A 19,604-nucleotide genomic window follows, 5' to 3' on the forward strand; every position below is an offset into this window, starting at 1 on the left:
ATATCAAATCTAATCAGATACAAATTTATGAGTATGCATTATTGTGTGTGTATACAGTGCAGACATCTTTCTCTCAACATGTTTTTCACATGTGTGGAATGTATATATACATACATGCAGATATTTGTATATAATTGTATAAGTGGATTCTATTCTACATGTTATTCTACATTTTTTTCACTCAGCAGTGGGTCATAAAGATATTTTCATGCCATTGAATACAGATATAATCAGCCTTTTAATGTCTGTGTACCACATCTCTCTGTAGATATACCTGATTGATTCTGATCAGTTACATGGCAGCAGTGGGTCTCAAATGGGCTTTGGTTTTAGGGAGTACTCTGGGCCAGAGACCCTGTGTAACCTCCTAGTGGGGGCACTAAGGAGTGGTTGAGAGTTAAGTGGCTTTTCTTGGCAGATGTAGTTTTCTTTGGTGACTCTTAGTGTCAGTAAGGAGAGAGCTTCCAGCAATAGGGCTAAAGGAGTAAGTTCCTTTATGGAGTGTGGGGCTTGAGGTGTGAGACCACAGGATTGGCCAAGGCTTTAAAATGAAAGGGAATTACGCATGTTGAGATGGGATTGACAGAGAAGGTAATGGAAACAGTTGAGGGCATCTGGTTCAGGTCAAAACAAAGCGGAAAATAAAGGAGAGACATCAGTTGTGGAAAGGAAGGGACTTCTTGCAGAGTTGGCTACTGATAGCCTTGCCCTCATGGGTTTGGCACTCATTAGTAGACACTGTCTGAAATGGCACTTGCCATTTGGAACTTAAAAATAAACATGATATTTGTTCTTTGATCTCACAACTTAGACAAAGTGAAATGCAGGTGGCTAGGAGGCTACTATTTAGTTTTCTTACTTCCTTTTTAAGAAAAAAAAGCATTCTATTTGTAATTTTTGTTCTACTTCCTTATTCCTTACAGAGCACTCTCAGCACTTGGCTATCAGCCAGTCAGTTTTAAAAAAAACTTGTATGTTTTTGTTTAAAGAGTGTGTGGTCTGTCCTTTACTAGAGTATCTTTCTTTCTTTCTTTCCTCCCCCCCCCCCTTTATTTTTAAGAATCACTGACTGGAAAAACTGCCAAGGCATTATTACTGTAGAGTGACATAAATTAACAAGCTCTCACGGTATAGGAAAGCACCCTGCATGCCAAAATATGAGTCAGAAAACCTGGTCCAATTTTACCCTGCTAAGTGATTTAATCTTTGGAGCAAGGCTTTATCCAAAATATCCGTTTGTGAAGTGGTGTAGAAAAAGAATATGTTTGGGGGTGCTTATTAATAATTTATTATATAGCACATCAAAAGTAGAGTTGAACTAGTATCACCACACTATCTGCATTTTTACTCTGCTTTGTTAGGGACTATACCAGAATTGTTTTCTCTTCTCGCTGTTATACACACACACGCTCACTCTTTGTGATAGGCTTATATTACTACATTTAAAGTATGAAGTATGCCTTAAAATAACATGGCATTCATTAAGTTAATAAACGTATTGAATGAAGGCACTCTCATAGATATTGGTTATATGAAGATAAATAACACATGGTCCCCACCCTTAAAGAAATTATTGTTTAGACGAGTGAGACAGAAGTATATGCTAGAAGTATATGGAAATTGGAGTGGAAGGAGATGATACTGCAGAGGTAGTTAGGGGAGTTTGAATGTTATCTAGAAGATTTTTAAATGGCTAATTAATATTTATTAATTAAAATTAGGGAAAGGTTGTCTGGCAAGTCAGAGGAGACAATATTCCAAGCAGAGAGATCAGTTTGCAGCTGTTAAAGCAATGTAGCTGGAAGTGCTATGGGCTCAGAATCTCAAACTACGTGATTCAAAATCAAAATGAAATTGAGGAAGGTAAAGGTGTAGAAACAGTAAGACATGTGACTGATTTTGTGTGTGAGTTATATGAGAGGGAGGAGTTAGGATGACTTCCAGATTTTCCAGATTAGTCTGTCTTGGGGGATTTTTAGAAGATGCCAGTGGCCATTTGAGGAGAAACTGGTTTAAGAAGGAATAATAGGGCTTCACTGGTGGTGCAGTGGTTAAGAATCCGCCTGCCAATGCAGGGGACATGGGTTCGAGGCCTGGTCCGGGAAGATCCCTCATGCCGTGGAGCAACTAAGTCTGTGCGCCACAACTGCTGAGCCTGTACTCTAGAGCCTGCATGCCACAACTACTGAGCCCGCGCGCCACAACTAATGAAGCCCACGTGCCTAGTCCATGCTCCGCAACAAGAGAAGCCATCGCATTGAGAAGCCGGTGCACCGCAACGAAGAGTAGCCCCCACTCACTGCAACTAGAGAAAGCCTGTGTGCAGCAATGAAGACCCAACACAGCCAAAAATAAATACATGAAATAAAATAAAATAAAATAAAATGAAGAAATGATAATGAGTTTGGTGTTTGAACATGTTGAGTTTGAGTTGGTAAGAGACATCCAGAAAGATGTGTTCTGTAAGTATTTGGACCTAGAGAGTAAGGGTTTGTCATCAAGGATTGAGACTCTTCAGGATTGAATTGTTTGAAACTATGGAGTAGGTATGATAATCTAGGAATTGAAAAGGAAAAGTGTTGAGGACAAAGGAAGAACAGTTTGGGGGTGGGCTAGAAAGAAGAGCTGGTAAAGAAGATCGAGAGGGAATGGTCTAAAAAGAATCCACTGAATTTGTCAGAGGGAATTAGTGATTTTTGCTAATGGGATTTTAGTGGTGTGCTAGAATAAAAGCCAGATTGCAGAATAATTTTTTATATTTTATTGTATTTATGCACTGAATTACAGATTTAAGTATTTTATTAAGAAATACTTAAAAGATACAGATAAATATAGAGAATTAGTTAATCAACTTGTGTACCCACTATGCAGTTTATTTAACTTTTTATTTTTAAATAATTGTCGACTCAGGAAGTTACAAAAACGGTACAGAGAGGTCCTTCTGTATAGCCTTCACTCAGCCTCCTCCAGTCACTTGTTCAGTTTAACAAATGTCCTGGACTGGTACAAATGCTAATGTTCTGGGATAGATTATGGAACTGTGCAGGTAGTGTGAATATGGATTCTGTACCCCTATGTGGTGCAAGCCTGGAGTTTTGATTCTCGTAAGAGCCTCTCTCCTTCCACCTGGGGCAGGGCAGATAGCAACCTTTCTTAATGCTTCTCAGGACGCCATGAGTGGAGCTTTTCCAGCTCCTTTTCACATATTGAGGAGCCCTTTTGAGGATCTTGGCTCAAAACAGGTTTTACTTCTAGGTCCCCCCTGAAATAGGCTCAAAATCAGGTCTTCTATCTCTGTGGGCCAATATCTCCCTAGATTGCCTTGGTGTCAGCTGGAGCTTACATCTTTGTTTCTTCCTTTCCGGCACCTGGGAATTCCCCCTCCCTTCCCCTTTTTTGAGTTCAGTTATATATTTTTATAATTTTTCATGTTGATCTTGCATTTCAGTGAGTGCATTTGGGCACATGGGTGTATTAGTTCAGTCTGCCTTGTTCCTTGAATCAGAAGTCTGATAAACTATTTCCTGATTTCTTATTTCTTAATTTTATTCTCTACATTGTCCATAAAAAGGATTTGAGGTTGGATTATGTTATTCTCATTAAAAATATTATTTAGTTTTAAAATGGATAGTACATGCATGTGGTAGTCTACATGTGTCCTTTTGTCCTGTTCCCACCCAGTTTGCCTTCACAGGTACAACCACTTACCAGTCTCTTATATATCCTAGAGATAGACCATGCACTAGTTTATTCTTTAACAGCAGCTTTAGTGTTTATAGTTTAATCTTGTAACCAATATTCAGGAGTTTTCCATCTGTTTGACAAGTAACAATTCTATTTTCTTATTTTCTGAGAACTTTTGAAGGAGAATGTTATACTAGTTATATGTTACGTGTATGTTTATATACATGTGCATGGATTTTCTGTGTTTTAACTTTTGTTCATTTCAGAAATCCCTCGAAATGTGACAGAAAATGACAAAATAATGTAGACTGTTGATTCAAATGTTTTAAGTCACTACATGGAATATTAAAATAATGGAACAATAGCCCTAATTTTGGGGAGGTAGTAGAAATGATATTTTAAGATGTTGGAACCTTATGAAACACAATGAGGATATCCTTAAAAGTTGTCCTAATTACTAACCAGTACATGCTATTGTTTGCATATGCGCAAATAATTGCCTACAGAAGTGATGGGTCTGTCAAAGATGAAGCCCTCTCTTAGGTTCCTCAGCCACAATATATACCATTGATTGCCTAACTGCAGCTTGGTGAAATTCAGTGACATGGAAGCAAGAAATGGAAGCCTATGACCTGATATGTTTTCTTCCTTAGATCAACCTCTCTACTTCTCCTACACCTGCACAGTTAATAAGCCGTTCCCAGGCTTCCAGTTCTACCAGTGGCAGTATTACCCAACAGACTATGTTACTAGGGAGTACCTCCCCTACCCTAACGGCAAGCCAAGCTCAAATGTATCTCCGAGCTCAAATGGTAAGATATGAGCTACCAGATTTTTTTCAGTGTTTAAAGACTTGAGAGAGATCAAAATGTTTCTTGATTTGATGCAATAGGAGGCATTTTTAATATTTAAGAAATGTTTAACAAAATTTTTGTGTATGTGCCTAGCTCTTATACATTTATGTCATGAAAAATTCTACCTTTAATTGGTAGGCCTTCTTGGTGTATCAAATAGTAATTAGCAGCATTAGGGAGCTAACAGATTCTGTAACATAGGAGTGATTAATTTTTAATATCAAATTTCTTTGATTTCAAACCCTTTTTCATATTTTAACATCTCTGAAGCTGAGATGCATTTTATAATTGATGGCATCTTACGGTTGTAGTTGGTGCTTGTAGTGATACATAAAATCACCGTATATCTTTGACATCTTAGATTTGATGAAATTGTTAGAAACATAAAAAACTTGGTTGTTAACTATAAATTAGAATTTATATTGTGGGATCTTCTGAAATCTGGATTGGAGTTCATGATAATTTACCAGATGAGTCTTAGCTTTGGTTATTCCCGTCTTAAAATCTGCAAGATGATTTGTGTTCCTATGCTCACTTTGATCTTTTGTTAATACAGGAATGTTAATTTGGCTATTGTGTGTTTGAGTATCTACTGATTTCCTAATTTACTTGTTGAGCCTTCTTTAAGGAATGTAAAAATTGGTTGACATTTACTTTATTTGATGTCTTTACAGGTAGGTAGAGAAGAACTTTGTCCCTGATATGTATTTATTTATATTCTTTTTTATCCAGTGAACTGAGTATATATCTGGATCCCCAGTTCTCCACTAAAGTTGCACAGAAGGTTTCCATCATATTTCTAACAGGAAACAATGATATGACCCTCTTTTTATTTACAGACTATTCAATAGACATTACCATATTTCTGGGTTTTTTCCCCATGAGATCTTATTTAATCAATAATATGCTTCAGAATTAGGGAGAACCATTTGAAATGGTTGCTACTGTACTGTTTTTGACCTCTAAAACTGGCAGTTTCATATGGTTCACGCTAGATAGAACATCTTTTTAGGTTTAGGGCTTTTAGCTGTTTATACTGGAAATTACCTCCTTGTGAAAGTTATACCTGTTATTTAATTCACTTAAATTTAGTATGTAAAGAACTGAAGTTTAAATGATCCTTTAATTGGTAATTTTAATTTAAATAGAAATGGCTTTTGAGGAACTGTATAACGATGCAATTTTGAGATACAGTATTCACATGTTCTTTGAAACAACTGTCATAATTTACTAAATTGGATTGGATAATCTCTGAGTGGATTGTATTGCCTTTTTTAATGGCATTCTGTTTCAGTATTGAAAAAAAAGTATTTGAAAAGAGATGGTGATAATTAAATAAATCAAGTATGTCTTTCCTTCCTTTTTCTTTTTTTTTTTTGATGTGAAGTTTTTTTTCAGGCGGCTTTGTTGTTGACTTTTAACATGTTGTGGCATTTACATTTAGAATGAATATTTCTTTACAAATAGTTTTAAAATCAAGAGCAACCTAGGTTTGTACTACACAGATCCTGTGTAGCTGAGTGAAATATTGTAACGTAGCATGTGGCATAGTTATCCTTTGGGGTAAAGAGGACTGAAAAGACTTTTTGGTGTTTCTTTTCATGTTTCTCACTGAAATTTAGTTTGCATTCAAGAGCAGTGACTATGGTTGCCTATTCTAACTTCCATTTTAGGAATCCTGCCACAATAGTTTTGAGCTGGGAAAAGTTTAAGTATAATAGCTTATTTGGGGAAAAATTTGGTATGAGGATTTCATATTGCCAAAATACATTTTCTTTTTTGAGCACTGATTTATTTTCTACTCATCAGAATCATGAGCTGTTTCAAAAATGTTTCTGGTTTTTTTTTTTTCCTTTTGAGTTCTCTATTATCAAGAAGTTCTCCTTGTCATGTAAGACCTTTTGCTTAGGAGACAATCCTAAACTGCATTGTCTTTCTGTCACAAATTTCAGTCTCTCTTGCCTGCTATACATTGTGTGTGGGACATGTTCTTTTGTCTTAGGGTATTTTTTTGGTTTTTCTGTCTGTACAGCTGATTTTCACACCCGCTACCACTGTGGCTGCTGTACAGTCTGACATTCCTGTTGTCTCGTCGTCATCGTCATCTTCCTGTCAGTCTGCAGCTACTCAGGTGAGCTTGTCTAGCTTCATAATGTGGTACTTAAGGTCTGGGTCTTCAGGTTAAAGGTAAACATACATTTGTGTTTAAGTTACTGATGGTTTCAGTGCTCTTTGTCACACATTTCAGATCAACATTTAATCCAGTGAGAACTTCAAGAAAATTTTTTGGTTTTATAGAAATTATAATGCCATTAAACAGGGATATTTAGGTTATTTGACATTAGTGAAAGTTAATACATTTTGCTGTGACATTGTATGTTTAGTTTTACTGTAAAGCAGATTTATTATGTGAGATGTATTCTTTTCTTTAGATTCCTTTGTAAGCAGTTAGGTAATAACCGCATCAAGATGGCTTTTAAATTTAAAAATGAGCTGGGTAAACTTTAAACTTAAAAAATTGAGCAGAATGTTACTCAGTTTTTTGTTTATATTTTGTTTGGTACTATGGAAAAAATGAACTTTAACTTTCTCCTTACACCATTCACAAAAATAAACCAGAAGTAATGTAGACCTAAAGACAAAAGACAAAACTATAAAATCTCTAGAAGAAAACATAGGGGATATCTCTGTAACTCCAGGGTAGGCAAAGCTTTCTGAGATAGGACACAGAAAGCATTAACTGTAAAAGAAAATAATGATAAATTGGACTTTATCAAAATTTAAAAACTGTTCTTCAAAAGACATTGCTACAAAAGCAAAGAGGCAAAGCCACAGACTGAGGGAAAATGTTCACAATACATATATCTGACAAAGGACTTGTATTCAGAATATATAAAGTGGGTTTACAACTCAGTAATAAGATCATGAACAGTTCAGTTAAAAATGGGCAGAAGATTTGAACACTTCACAAAAGATACGCGAAAGGCCAATAAGCACATGAAAAGATGCTCAACATGATTAATCTTCCTAGAAATATAAATCAGAACCACAGTGAATATCACTACACACTCACTAGAATGTCTGAAATGAAGGAGACTGAAAATGCCACATGTTGGCGAGAATGTGGAGGAACCATACTATCATATGTTGCTGATGAAAGTGTAAAAGAGTACAACCACTTTGAAAAACAGTTTTCTTATAAAGTTAAACATATGCTTAACATGTTACCCAGCAATTCCACTTCTAGATGTTTACCCTGAGAGATTTGAAAACATATATCCACATGAAGATGTTTAAATGAGTGTTTGTAGCAGCTCTATTCAGAATAGCCCCAAACTGGAAGTAACCACTGTCTTTCAACTGGTGAATGGATAAACATATTGTGGAATATTACTCAGAAATAAAAAGGAACAAACTACTGGTACATCTCAGAAACATTATAATTAGTAAATGATGCCAGACATCACAGAGTGCAATACTCTGCGACTCTATTTATATGAAATTTCTGAACAGGCAGAACTAATCTATAGTGAAAAAAAATGGATTTGTGCTACCTGGGGCAGAAGGTGGGAGAGATTGACTGGGAAGGGACATGAGTGATGGAAATGTTCTATATCTTGATTGGGGTGGTGGTAACATGGTATATACATAATGTCAAAACTTATTGAACTGGTTCATTCATTTTATTATATGTAAGTCACACCTCAGTAAAGTTAATAAAAATGAATGAAATTGAGTAAATTTTAAATTAAAACAGTTGAGTAGACTTTTACATTGTATGATACCATTTTGATATTTTTCCATAGATAATGTTTTGGATTGCATATGGCAGAAATTGATATATCTCAAGGTCATCCTTGGCTTCAAATTTTTAATTTAATCTCAATCATCTGGTAAAAAGTAAAAAATGAGATAGCAATAATATTCTTTGGTATTTTTCATAGAATCTCTATTTTATTTAATAACAAAGTCCAATTTTCATATATCAGCATATAAAGATGGTGATCAGTTAAACTCCAGTTTCTCATAATGTGCTCTGTGACCCTCTATAGTTCCTTAACTTATTTGGACTTCAGTTTCCATATTTACAAAATGAGACCTTTGTTAACTTTAAGGTTTTTTCAGCTCTAAACTTTAAATGTCTCTTTGTGGAATTAATTTGTTGAAGTAATTATCTTCCTGTTTGTTTTGTTTTGTTTTGTTTTGGTTTCGTTTGGTTTGGTTTTATAAAAGCTGTCAACTTCCAGAATGGTAAAGTGGCATGGAGCTAGGCGTGTGGTTGCCATTGAAATTACATGCATGAAGTCCTGCACGGGCTTAAGTTCACCTCCCGCTGCAGTCATTTATTAGTTGTATGACTTTAGATAAGTTACCAAACATCTCTAATAGTCATACATACTTGCAGGGTAAGTTGAAGAGTGAGTAATATATGTTTCGTGTCTAGAATATTGTAGGTAGTCATTAGTACTTTTTCTGCAAAGGGGAGAATAGGAAGACCTGGGTTTATATTCTGACTTCAGCAACAGTTGCTTTGTCACTTGCCAGCTGATTGATTTTGGATAGGTCATAGTATAGCATGGTGTTTGTAAGTTTGGACTCTGGAGCCAGATTCTCTGGATTCAAATACGTGTTCTTCCACCTTCTCAATGTATATCCTTAAACCTCAGTTTCAACAATATAAAATAAAATAAATGTAATGCTTTGTAGGGTTGTAATGAGGATTAAATAGGTTAATAAATGAAAAACAGAACAGTGTCTGTTACCTAGTTAGCACTCACTAAATGTTAGCTGTTGTTATTCCTTATGCTAAGCCTCAGTTTCTTCACTGTGAACTGGAAGTAATAGCTCAGAGTTGTTATAAGGAATAAATGAGACAGTAATCATAAATAAAGCACTCAGCATAGTGCCTGGCACATAATATATCACATGCTACTAATTACTGTTTTTGTTATGCACTGTCTAAAGATGAGTCATGAATTTGGTTCTTAGCTTTCACGTAGCTAACAGTGAAGAGAGAAACTCAACCATTTAAAGGATTTGCAGTTTCCAAGGTAAAATAAACCAGTTATTAGGAAAATACAACTAACAAACTCTCTAGAGCACAGTCTGTTTTGTGGGTTCTCATAGTCAAAGTAATTTATAGAATTAGCTCTTTGGCGTCTAGTTTGATGTGTATAGGTATGTGGCTCTCTAATAATCTGACTCAATTCAAGGATAGACTGAGGAACTAGAGGGATGGATTGACCTTTAGGAACTTCTCTACTAATGTTTTTCTTTGCTGTGCTTTAGAAGTGGCAGTGAATGAGGCTGACAGTTGTAAGTTATGCTAATATTTTGAATATTCCAGTGGTAACTTTCCTCAAGTTCAGGGCTGTTAGTTTTGAAAAATTTGTGCTCCACTTTGTTAATTTTTAAACATATATTTGCAGTTTTTAAAATATTTAATTTGTTTGTAATTGAGAAATACCAAATCTGAAGTTTTATTTTAATACTCTTTAACTGACAAAAGTCAGTATCAGTTAATTTTTCCTCAGTATTAAAATTTATAGCATACTGTAAAAAAATGAGAAATTTGGAATATCTTACCCTTACCATTTTAAATGCTCCATCTCTTCTCCTTATCATGAAAAAAAAAATGTGACTTTCAGAAAGATATCATGAGACTAAAAGTATGTTATAGAAAAGTAAGAAATCTTACCAAGGCTCTCTGGGCAATTCTGTAAGAATTGAGGAGAAAACAGCCTTTTAGACTTAAAAGCTAGAAACAGTTCTACTGCTGGCAGTGTGACATGAACTCTTAATTTCCTTATCTACAAAGAAGAGAACACATTATTTGTTAGATCCAAATTAAAAAACTGAAGTGAGAGTATTTGGGTAATCCACTATAAAAATGTAAGGTGTGAAATTAGCAAAAATAGGTTGTGGGAAATCTAGACTTTTTCAAAAGTCAGAAAGTTTCCACAAACTGATCATAGGAAAAGTTCAGATGAAATTAAAGTTGGGCATTAGATGCCATAATATTCTTTATCTTAGAAAGGGTGGGTTCTTTTTAAAAGTGAAGTTCTGTCAAGGAAATCTGAATATGTGATCTATTAACAGCTCAGTTAGCTTCTGTATATGCTTTAGGAGTATAGTTTACATGTTTGAAATTTATTGTAAATATTTAAGCCAAGATGACCATAGATAGTAAAGCCATATTCTAAAATTTATCTATTCATATAAATAACATATAGTATATAATATGCACATGCATACGTTTTCTTTCAGAATTCCAGAAAACAAAAGGAAAATTAGAAGAAAAAAGTATATTCTATAGAAATGGACTGCTACAGCTTAAGGGTTCACTGTGTCAGACCTTCATTTACTTTGAATATGCTTTTCCTTTGAAGGAAAGCTTTTGTTTTTCAGGTTATAGTTCAGACCTTGATTACCATGATTCTGTGGTCCCCCTTATACATTATTTATGGCAGATGTTAAATTTCTTCCTGTTTTCCCCTTGCTTCCTGAGAGATTTTAATATTCCTCTGCTAGACATTTGTTGAGATTTCTTTTGGTAAAACATGAACAGATTTTAATGTTAGCTTAAGAAAACCATAAATAAAACAAGATACTTAACAACGACAAGAGCAACAAAATCCATGCAATACATTTTTCAGAATCAGATATAGGAGAATACCTCAGACTTGTGTAGTTTCTGTTATGTCTGCACCCGGAATTGCAGGGAGTACAAAAATGAATGTCAGGGCTTCCCTGGTGGCGCAGTGGTTGAGAGTCCGCCTGCCGATGCAGGGGACATGGGTTTGTGCCCCGGTCCGGGAAGATCCCACATGCCGCGGAGCGGCTAGGCCCGTAAGCCTGCACGTCCGGAGCCTGTGCTCTGCAATGGGAGAGGCCCGCGTACCAAAAAAAAAAAAAAAAAAAAAAAAAAGAATGTCAGAGATGAGAGCCTGCCAGTCAGAGTCTCAGTATTTCACAGACATAGACATTAGTAATTCTAAACCAAGCTAGATGTTTGTCATTGGTGTAGGCCACTATGATCCAATTCTATGGGAAAAGCATAGAGCGGAGGAGAAATTATTTCTAACCAGAGACTTTGAGAGGTTTCTTTGGGAGAATGGGTAGGAATTTTACTGGTCTTGAGCACTGTGTTGGGCTTCAGGAGACAGCGTTGAGGAAAGAGGAATTTGAGCAAGGGCTCTAAATGAAGTCAGTGCAAGGTATGTTTGGAGAAGGGTGAGCAGAACAGTTTGGCTAGAGTATGAGGATTGTGAAATAGAATAGTGGAAAAAGGGGCTCAAAGCAGTTTGGGCCCAGACTGTGGAGGGCTTTGAGTGGCAAGCTGAGAAATCTGGATTTTAGCATATTTTATTTTTGCATTAAATTTCAGTAATACAGCAGTAATTAGTCTATTTACAGTGCTGTGAAATATTTGACAAAAATCAGAGAAGATGTTCCATATGGTCTCACTTAGAAAATTCTTTCAGTAGCTTAGAATAGAACTGATTAAAACTTCAACTGCCCTGAAGTAAACATTTATTTAGCATCTGCTGTTGGCTGAACACTGCATTGGCACTTGGAAAGAGAAGGTATAGAGCATCAGTGAACGATACAGTTGTAGAGACAAAACACACAGGAAACTGAAGAACGTTCATAAAGCAGCAGTATGTTTGTTACTTTAGAATCTCTTTTACTTCAGTTTCGCTCCCAGGGCCAGTGCTGGCATAAATGTATTAGGTGCATTCATTTCCGAGGCAAAAGGTTAGGAAGCTATTGGAGAGGCATTTTCTGCCTTGCTGTTTGAAAATGTTATAGACCTCAGGTGAGAGTAATTGGGATAATCCTTGCCACCATCCAGACTGGCGGTGTGTTTAGAATAGCCCCGGTGTAGATAGGAGTCATCACATGAACCATTTCAAGGCCATGCACGACGTCTTTAGTTCATAGGATCTAGTTCTCAAAGGCAAGTGAGTGTTTCATAACCACCACAACAAAATCTCACTAACCCTTTAAAGTTAGTTAATAGGAAATGCTTTTCATAGTTATCACAATGGGGTAGGTGATTTCATGAATTTGTCTTCTTACTTAGAAGATTAGTGTTCCCTTATAATCTCTGTAGACCTATTAACTTTCTTTTTTTGTTATCTTTCTGATCTTTATTAAGATAGCAATATTGTATCCACACTGTCCTAATTGTGTGTAGTAATTTCTCACAAGTTTATGAGGGACTTTTACCTTAAAATGTTTCCCAATCCTGTCATGGAGAACTCAGAGTGAAGTAGAAGGAACTGCTCATTCTTCCCTCCACACCCTGGGCTCTCCCACCTCTGCAGCTTTGCTCAAGTTTTCCTCTTTGCCTGGAATGCTCTTCCTCTTTCTCCTTCCTTTTGACTGTCTCTGACCTGGTAACTTTAAAATTCAGTATGTTGCAGAGTAATTTCCTCATATTGATAGTTCATTTGCTATATATATATATATATATTTATTCTATTTTCAGTTAGTTCTTAATGATTCTTTTCCTTAATGTCTTTTTAAAAAAATTGCCACTTAATGTTGAAGATATGATTACTTAGAATAATAGATCCCCTTTCCTTCAGGGTTAATTAGTTGTTTCAAGTGCTTGTAGCTTTATGCATAATATAAAAAGCGTAATATAAATGTGCTGTCATTGTTGTTATAATGGTAATGATTACCACATCAATTAATACCATCTGTTTCATCCTTATTTTTTGTTATGTGGTTCTTAGGTTCAGAATTTAACATTACGCAGCCAGAAGTTGGGTGTATTATCTAGCTCACAAAATGGTCCGCCAAAAAGTACTAGTCAAACTCAGTCATTGACAATTTGTCATAACAAAACAACAGTGACCAGTTCTAAAATCAGCCAACGAGATCCTTCTCCAGAAAGTAATAAGAAAGGAGAAAGTCCAAGTCTGGAATCACGAAGCACAGCTGTCACCCGGACATCAAGTATTCACCAGTTAATAGCACCAGGTGGGATAAAGCTTTTGTTGAAAATAGTTGCATTATTCATTTTCTTAGCAAAACAAAAGATATCCATTACTTGAATGAGAATACTTTTAAAACATTTTAAAATGTGAATTTTATAAGTTAACAAAAGAACAGTAGTGTAGCTTGAAAAATCAAAAGAGCCCAACAGCTAAAACAAATTATAATAATAAAATAGATTTTTTGGGTCAGTTGACATTTGATTAACATCTTCATCATGTGCTGGTCTTCTGTTATGTCGATGAAACCTTTTAGCTTTAAAAAAATTTGCCTGTGGTTTGTTTAATGTGCTTTAGTGGAACAAAATTAAAAGCTTTTTTAAAAAAGCAAGTATGTATTTTTCTTTAACATTGTCATTAGTGGGAGGAATTTATCAGTTTCCAAAAATAAGGATTATGCATAATTATTTTCCTCACCATGTTGCTTTTTTTCCATCTTTGATTTCATCTCTGAGAGGCAAATGTCAGAGAATCAACTAAGTCGTTTTCATTTTCATCAGCCTTTGAATCCCGTGTGTGCTCCCTCTGCCATCTACAGATAATGTTGCTTCATGGTTCTCATGCTGGAAATTCTGCGGCCGTGCAGACTGAGTTTCCTTACCATGTCTTCTGTTCATCTCAGAATTTCTCAGTGTTGAGCTTTCTTCACTTCTAATAGGATAAGGAATTATCTGCTTTCTTCTTTAAAGTTAGCACTATTTCCTTGTGTCATTGATTGTGTCTTTTTTACTGGCTCCTGACCTTCTTTCATAGTTATTATAGCATCTTTTGTCTCCCTCATGCTGGATCCTTTCTTTTGCTTCTTAAGCATACTTAGATCTCTCCTATTCTTATTTATTTATTTATTTAACAAATTTAATCAGTTATACATATACATATGTTCCCATATCCCCTCCCTTTTGCATCTCCCTCCCGCCCTCCCTACCCCACCCCTCCAGGCGGTCACAAAGCACCGAGCTGATCTCCCTGTGCTATGCGGCTGCTTCCCACTAGCTATCTACCTTACGTTTGGTAGTGTATATATGTCCATGCCACTCTTTCCCCTCCCCATATCCTCAAGTCCATTCTCTAGTAGATCTGTGTCTTTATTCTTGTCTTACCCCTATGTTCTTCATGACATTTTTTTTCTTAAATTCCGTATATATGTGTCAGCATACAGTATTTGTCTTTCTCTTTCTGACTTACTTCACTCTGTATGATAGACTCTAGGTCAATCCACCTCATTACAAATAGCTCAATTTCGTTTCTTTTTATGGCTGAGTAATATTCCATTGTATATATGTGCCACATCTTCTTTATCCATTCATCCGATGATGGACACTTAGGTTGTTTCCATCTCCGGGCTATTGTAAATAGGGCTGCTATGAACATTTTGGTACATGACTCTTTTTGAATTATGGTTTTTTCAGGATATATGCCCAGTAGTGGGATTGCTGGGTCGTATGGTAGTTCTGTTTGTAGTTTTTTAAGGAACCTCCATACCGTTCTCCATAGTGGCTGTACCAATTCACATTCCCATCAGCAGTGCAAGAGTGTTCCCTTTATTCTACACCCTCTCCAGCATTTATTGTTTCTAGATTTTTTGATGATGGCCATTCTGACTGATTGTAGTTTTGATTTGCATTTCTCTAATGAGTAAAGATGTTGAGCATCCTTTCATGTGTTTGTTGGCAGTCTGTATATCTTCTTTGGAGAAATGTCTATTTAGGTCTTCTGCCCATTTTTGGATTGGGTTCTTTGTTTTTTTGTTATTGAGCTGCATGAGCTGTTTATAAATTTTGGAGATTAATCCTTTGTCAGTTGCTTCATTTGCAAATATTTTCTCCCATTCTGAGGGTTGTCTTTTGGTCTTGTTTATGGTTTCCTTTGCTGTGCAAAAGCTTTTAAGTTTCATTAGGTCCCATGTGTCTATTTTTGTCTTTATTTCCATTTCTCTAGGAGGTGGGTCAAAAAGGATCTTGCTGTGATTTATGTCATAGAGTGTTCTGCCTATGTTTTCCTCTAAGAGTTTGATAGTGTCTGGCCTTACATTTAGGTCTTTAATCCATTTTGAGCTTATTTTTGTGTATGGTGTTAGGGAGTGATCTAATCTCATACTTTTACATGTCCCTGTCCAGTTTTCCCAGCACCACTTATTGAAGAGACTGTCCTTTCTCCACTGTACATTCCTGCCTCCTTTATCAAAGATAAGGTGACCATATGTGCGTGGGTTTATCTCTGGGCTTTCTGTCCTGTTCCATTGATCTATCTTTCTGTTTTTGTGCCAGTACCACACTGTCTTGATTACTGTAGCTTTGTAGTATAGTCTGAAGTCAGGGAGCCTGATTCCTCCAGCTCCATTTTTCGTTCTCAAGATTGCTTTGGCTATTCGGGGTCTTTTGTGTTTCCATACAAATCGTGAAATTTTTTGTTCTAGTTCTGTGAAAAATGCCAGTGGTAGTTTGATAGGGATTGCATTGAATCTGTAGATTGCTTTGGGTAGTAGAGTCATTTTCACGATGTCGATTCTTCCAATCCAAGAACATGGTACATCTCTCCATCTATTTGTATCATCTTTAATTTCTTTCATCAGTGTCTTATAATTTTCTGCATACAGGTCTTTTGTCTCCTTAGGTAGGTTTATTCCTAGATATTTTATTCTTTTTGTTGCAATGGTAAATGGGAGTGTTTCCTTGATTTCACTTTCAGATTTTTCATCATTAGTATATAGGAATGCCAGAGATTTCTGTGCATTAATTTTGTATCCTGCTACTTTACCAAATTCATTGATTAGCTCTAGTAGTTTTCTGGTAGCATCTTTAGGATTCTCTATGTATAGTATCATGTCATCTGCAAACAGTGACAGCTTTACTTCTTCTTTTCCAATTTGGATTCCTTTTATTTCCTTTTCTTCTCTGATTGCTGTGGCTAAAACTTCGAAAACTATGTTGAATAAGAGTGGTGAGAGTGGGCAACCTTGTCTTGTTCCTGATCTTAGTGGAAATGGTTTCAGTTTTTCACCATTGAGGACGATGCTGGCTGTGGGTTTGTCATATATGGCCTTTATTATGTTGAGGAAAGTTCCCTCTATGCCTACTTTCTGCAGGGTTTTTATCATAAATGGGTGTTGAATTTTGTCGAAAGCTTTCTCTGCATTTATTGAGATGATCATATGGTTTTTCTCCTTCAATTTGTTAATATGGTGTATCACGTTGATTGATTTGCGTATATTGAAGAATCCTTGCATTCCTGGAATAAACCCCACTTGATCATGGTGTATGATCCTTTTAATGTGCTGTTGGATTCTGTTTGCTAGTATTTTGTTGAGGATTTTTGCATCTGTGTTCATCAGTGATATTGGCCTGTAGTTTTCTTTCTTTGTGACATCCTTGTCTGGTTTTGGTATCAAGGTGATGGTGGCCTCGTAGAATGAGTTTGGGAGTGTTCCTCCCTCTGCTATATTTTGGAAGAGTTTGAGAAGGATAGGTGTTAGCTCTTCTCTAAATGCTTGATAGAATTCGCCTGTGAAGCCATCTGGTCCTGGGCTTTTGTTTGTTGGAAGATTTTTTATCACAGTTTCAATTTCAGTGCTTGTGATTGGTCTGTTCATATGTTCTGTTTCTTCCTGATTCAGTCTTGGCAGGTTGTGCATTTCTAAGAATTTGTCCATTTCTTCCAGGTTGTCCAGTTTATTGGCATAGAGTTGCTTGTAATAATCTCCATGATCTTTTGTATTTCTGCAGTGTCAGTTGTTACTTCTCCTTTTTCATTTCTAATTCTATTGATTTGAGTCTTCTCCCTTTTTTTCTTGATGAGTCTGGCTAATGGTTTATCAATTTTGTTTATCTTCTCAAAGAACCAGCTTTTAGTTTTATTGATCTTTGCTATCGTTTCCTTCATTTCTTTTTCATTTATTTCCGATCTGATTTTTATGATTTCTTTCCTTCTGCTAACTTTGGGATGTTTTTGTTCCTCTTTCTCTAATTGCTTTAGGTGCAAGGTTAGGTTGTTTATTCGAGATGTTTCCTGTTTCTTAAGGTAGGATTGTATTGCTATAAACTTCCCCCTTAGAACTGCTTTTGCTGCATCCCATAGGTTTTGTCTCCTATTCTTAATATATCTACATATGTTTTTATACCAGTTCAGCTATTGTGTATTGAAAGTGTGTGTGTGTGTTTGTGTGTGTGTTTATGAGATGCACTGGGCTAGATACCTCACATATGTCACATTAAAAAAAAAAAATCTTCCTTTGATCCAGCCTCATCAGGTAAGCATCTTCTTTCTCTCCTTTTATAATTATGCATTACTTTTTTTTTCTTTTTTTTGCATTACTTTTTAAAGATTCATTTTACACTGCCGAAGGTTGCCTTTTCTCTTTTTATGATTCCTCTGTGCTGATATTGCCAACATTCTCTATATCATGCAATCTCAAGATCTTGGAATTGTTTGATTCCCCTAGTTAGAAATCTCTCATCCTTCTGAACTTGTATAGCATTTTTAGAAAAAAAAAAATTATTTAATTGTCTGCACTGAGTCTTAGTTGCAGCATGCGGGGATCTTTTAATTGCGGCATGTGGGATCTTTAGGTGCAGCATGCGAACTCTTAGTTGTGTCATGTGGGATCTAGTTCCCTGACCAGGGATCGAATCTGGGCCCCCTGCATTGGGAGTGTGGAGTCTTAGCCACTGGACCACCAGGGAAGTCCCTTGTATAGCATTTTTATATTTCTTTGTGGTACTTTTTCTTTTATAGTTATTTATATACTTATTGATCTTAGCTTTTCTACTAGACAGTAAGTCAGCTCTTTGAGGGTAGGGAACTAATATCAAGCACCCGCATTTCAGGTACTTTACATTTATTAAATCTTTTAATTCTTTTTCAGATTAACCTTTTCATTCTTTTATCTTGACAGCAGCAAGTTGTGCCTTATATGTACTTATATCTATAATAGGTGGACAATAGTAAATATTTGTTGGATTAATAGTTGATTTTTTTTTCCATTTGAATTTTGGAAGTTATAGCACAGTTTTTTTTTCCATTTGTACTAACTAGGTATCACTGCTTAGAATTCTTCAGTCTGAATCTTAGATAAGTGAAGGGTTTTTTAGAATGTATAAATAATAAATCCACTCATAGTATGGTTAGATGTGAATTCTTTTTTATAAACATCTGTGTGCAAGGTCCTGCTATCTATATGGCATGATAACAGGATTTTTGTACTGTATTGTCCAGAGTATTCGTAGCCTCGAACCAGCCTCTCTGGCCAGTGTTTTGTTTTGTTTTGTTTTCTGTTTGGCTGCGCTCCATGGCTTGTGGGATCTTAGTTACCCAACCAGAGGTTGAACCCATGCCCTCGGCAGTGAAAGCGCGGAGTCCTAACCACTGGAACGCCAGGGAATTCCCTGGCCAGTGTTGGTGGAAGGAGTTAGTGTGGAGAGGCAGTGACCCACTGTGCTTGGAATGACTGCTCAGGGGACAATTTATATTGATTTCTATAGTTTTGATAGATTATAATGGAGGGTAGGTTAATATCCTTTCAAAGAGAAAGGTAGGAACTCTTTCAGGGTTAGTTCAAGCAAGGAGATCTGCTTTTGGATTTTCATTCCCCCTGAACTCACAATATCTGTTTCTAAGTTAACACTTATTCTTCCCCTTTTCATTGATAGTGTGATAATATCTTTATAGTTGCCTTCCTCTGATGGCCAATATTTTATGTAAGTATGGAGGAGACCAGTAAACTAAAACTATCTAAGAGTAAGAGGGCCTTACACCATCCTGAGACTTCAGGACAATTGCAATTCCAGATTTAGAGCTTATGTGTATTAACCAAACTCCAGTTTCTGTGGTGTTACTTTTTAGAAATAAAACCAAATGGAACACCCTAAGCCACATAAACCTTTGCAGCTTCCAAACTTAAAAATTCAGTTTTAACTTAATGCAGTTATTCAAAGCAATTTGTATCTTCTGTCAAGGCAGCAGTTATAATTTTTCTACCCTTTTAGTTTTTCTGCTCTTGTTGGTATGGAGTTAGTCTGAAGCTGAGTTTTTTTTTTTTTTTTTTGAGATTCTTGAATTGGTAATT

At 36.0% G+C, this 19,604-nt stretch overlaps 1 protein-coding gene across 3 annotated transcripts in view; it reads left to right on the top strand.

Annotated features, from left to right (window-relative positions):
- Positions 1–19,604, top strand: part of PHC3 (polyhomeotic homolog 3) — a gene marked incomplete at both ends in the record, with an annotated part of 76,239 nt that overhangs the window by 17,437 nt on the left and 39,198 nt on the right. For 2 of the 3 annotated variants that reach the window (XM_079705017.1, XM_079705018.1), the window contains 3 exons: positions 4,338–4,496; positions 6,571–6,669; positions 13,283–13,529. In XM_079705017.1, the coding sequence (XP_079561143.1) occupies positions 4,338–4,496; positions 6,571–6,669; positions 13,283–13,529 (505 nt within the window). The remainder of the gene's footprint in view (positions 1–4,337; positions 4,497–6,570; positions 6,670–13,282; positions 13,530–19,604) is intronic. The other variant, XM_079705016.1, reaches the window with a different exon arrangement.

The sequence above is a fragment of the Hyperoodon ampullatus genome (assembly GCF_949752795.1).
Source record: "Hyperoodon ampullatus genome assembly, chromosome: 5".
NCBI lineage: Eukaryota > Metazoa > Chordata > Mammalia > Artiodactyla > Ziphiidae > Hyperoodon > Hyperoodon ampullatus.